Consider the following 2,854-nt stretch of genomic DNA (forward strand, 5'->3'; position numbering starts at 1 on the left):
GGGGGGGGACTCCCGGGGGACTCCCAGCCAGAAGCAATTATATTAAAGCCTGCAAAAGGAAATAATTATTAATTAGAGATGGATGTAACTCACCCAGACCAACACTTCTGGGGAGATCTCTGCTCTCAACCTGCAGGAGTGACCTTGGAGGTGTCCCCAGCCAAGGGAGGAATCTCCACACCTACACCCCAGGGAGGGTTATGTCAGAAGAACCTGACTGTATGAGAGGGGACTGGACTTGTATAGTATAAAGTGATTGAATGCAGCTGATCTGACTCAATGTCTGGTGACCCAGGATGGTTTTAGCACACTAACACCAAGGCAACACTGTGGCACCAGCAGCTGATGGCTTGCATTGTGTGCATTCTCTGATTGGATTTTAGGTTTTATCAGGGGTAGCCTCTCCTGCCACACCCAGTCACACCCAGTTGCCCTCAGTATAGATCCAGTCACTCCTACTTGCTCCCAGTTGCTCCCAGTGTGGTCCTAGTCATTCCCACTATGGTTACAGACACTCTCTGTATTATCCCAGTCCCTTCCAGTCACTCCCAGTGTAGCCCAGTCACTCCCAGGATGAGCCCAAAGCTCCTGGAACACCTGGAGGACCCATCTCGAGTAGGGTCCCTCCAACCTCTGTGGCTGCAGGAAGAGCCCAAGGAGCCGAGGTTCCCCCAGAGCCCCCCAGGCAGGAGAAGGTGGTGACAGCTCCCCAGCCCAGGGCTCCAGGAGCACCAGGGGGTCTCCAGCCCAACCCCCCAGCAAGGGGCTCCCACAACCCCTCATGCTGTTCCCAAAATCCCTTGGGATCCCCCATCCATCTCTGCATTCCCCCCTCCAAGATCTCCAGGCTCCTGAGATGAGCCCAAAAGGCTGGAAGTGCCCACCCGGGGGGACCATAACCCCCAAATTTTTATCTCCAGCCACCACTTTTGCCCCTTTTCCTGTTCTTTTGCCCTTCCTGGGATCCCCCCCCAGGGGGTGGAAGCAGCCAAGAGCCCAGCGCTGCCCCATCCCGACCTGCCCCAGCTCCGTCGCTGCTCCTCCCGCAGGATGTGATGGGTTTGGGGGGAAGGGAGGGCCAAGGGTGGGTGCTGGGCCTGGGGGAGAAAGAGGAGGGATGCAGAAAGGAGTGGGAGAAGGGGTGGAGGTAGGAGAAGGAGGTGGAGTTAGGGAGGAGAAGGAGGAGGAGGGATGGAGGAGGAGGAGCAGGAAGAGGAGGAGCAGGAGGAAGAGGAAGAATAGAGGAAGTGGGGGAGCAGGAAAAGGAGGAAGAGGAAGAGGAGGAACAACCATCACAGTTCCTCCCACCCTGGAAGCATCACCCCACCTGCATTCCACAGATGACTGGGGAGGGGGAGCTCGCCCCAGATATCTTGGGGGGTCCATGTTGGGTTTTTGGGGGGAGGGGATGTTTGCAGCTTAAAGACTTCAGAATGAACTGCAAATGCCCCTTGGGGAGATACTGGGGGGTCCCCAGCAGGTAGGGTTTTTTGGTGGGAGTCCCAGCAGGTGCCAGCAGGCAGGAGCCATGTGTCCCATCTCAGGGGGGGTCCACTAGTTTTGGGGACCTCCAGCAGACCCAGGTGGGGAACCCCGGGACCCCCAGAGTGGGGAGAGTGGAGAGGGGTGATACTGGAGCTGGGTGAGCCCCAGCAGCCTGGGGAGGGGGGGAGCACAGAGACAGGAGAACGCTGGGACATGTGGCATCCAGGAGAGGAGAAACTCTGGAGGAGGGGACCTCTGGGATACTGAAACTGGAGCCTGGAGAGAGGACCCCCAGCAGCCTAGAGAGGGTGAGACCCAGGAGAGGGGGAACCCCTGGGAATCCAGCACCCAGAATCAGAGAGCGAAGGGAGAATGGACCCCTTGACCCCCAAAGCCCCCGGCATCCCTAAGCAGGACCATGGAGCGGGAGGAACTCCAGGACCCCAAAGTGAGGAGTCTGGAGAGGAGACACTCCTGGGATTCCCAAGGCCACTGGCAGCCTGGAGGGGGCAGAGATCCCGGAGAAGGGTGACCCCCAATACCCATGGCACCACGAGCAGCCTGGACAGGGGGACCCCCAGAACCCCAAAGTGGAGAGACTAGAGAGGGGGAACTCCTGGGAGGGTTTTTTGGGGCTGAATCTTCATGCTTTGGAGGGTTTTATGGATACCATTCCAGGAGGAATCCCCAACCCAATGTGCTCACACCCAAAACCTGTTTTGGTTTTTTTCCCACCAAAACAGGATTTCTGATTCCCAAACCTTGGCTGGATGGAGGAGGAGGCTGTGAGGAAGATGCCCCAGGACACCCAGGCAGGTGAGGAGGAAGTCAGTGCCCCTTTGCCTTGTTCTGCGTCTCCCAGCTGAGCGTGGCCCCGGCTGCAGGACAGCCCCACTGCCATCGCCGTCCTGCCGGGGCTGGAGTTGGGGGGATGTCCCTGGCCTTCCCTCTGGACCAGAGGCAAATCCCCTCCCTGTCCTTCTTCCTTCCTGCCCCAGGCCCCGAGCTGAGGACGGAAAGCACGGAGGACAAATCCCCCCGGCAGAGCCTGGTGGGAGAGGCTGTTTTGAACGGCTCCACGGCACAGGAAGTCACTGGGGAGGAAAAGCCACAGAGATACCCAACAAGGAGGGGCTCCAAAACCAGCCCAGGGTGCTCCCAGGAGGAAACACCCAGCCTGTGCCAGGAAGGCGGCTGGAGCTTGAGCCAGAGCTCCGACCTAGTGGTCCCTGAGCAGCCTCCCAGCAGGGAGAAACCCTTCAGGTGCTTGGAATGTGGGAAGAATTTCAGTCACAATTGCAACCTGATCCGCCACCAGATGATCCACAGGGGAAAACAGCCCTACAAGTGCTTGGAATGTGGGAAGAGC

The 2,854-nt window shown here is 58.6% G+C and overlaps 1 protein-coding gene across 3 annotated transcripts in view; it reads left to right on the forward strand.

The window, feature by feature from the left end:
- The window catches only part of LOC108509828 (zinc finger protein with KRAB and SCAN domains 1-like), a 12,583-nt gene that overhangs the window by 8,217 nt on the left and 1,512 nt on the right, over nucleotides 1-2,854 (forward strand). For 2 of the 3 annotated variants that reach the window (XM_017839420.1, XM_017839418.1), the window contains exons 2-3: nucleotides 2,229-2,301; nucleotides 2,484-2,819. In XM_017839420.1, coding sequence (XP_017694909.1) covers nucleotides 2,256-2,301; nucleotides 2,484-2,819 — 382 coding nt within the window. In that variant the 5' untranslated portion in view covers nucleotides 2,229-2,255. Of the gene's footprint in view, nucleotides 1-1,195; nucleotides 1,794-2,228; nucleotides 2,302-2,483; nucleotides 2,820-2,854 lie in introns of those variants that run through there. The other variant, XM_017839419.1, reaches the window with a different exon arrangement.

This window comes from Lepidothrix coronata, unplaced genomic scaffold (assembly GCF_001604755.1).
Source record: "Lepidothrix coronata isolate B3197 unplaced genomic scaffold, Lepidothrix_coronata-1.0 Scaffold411, whole genome shotgun sequence".
Lineage (NCBI taxonomy): Eukaryota > Metazoa > Chordata > Aves > Passeriformes > Pipridae > Lepidothrix > Lepidothrix coronata.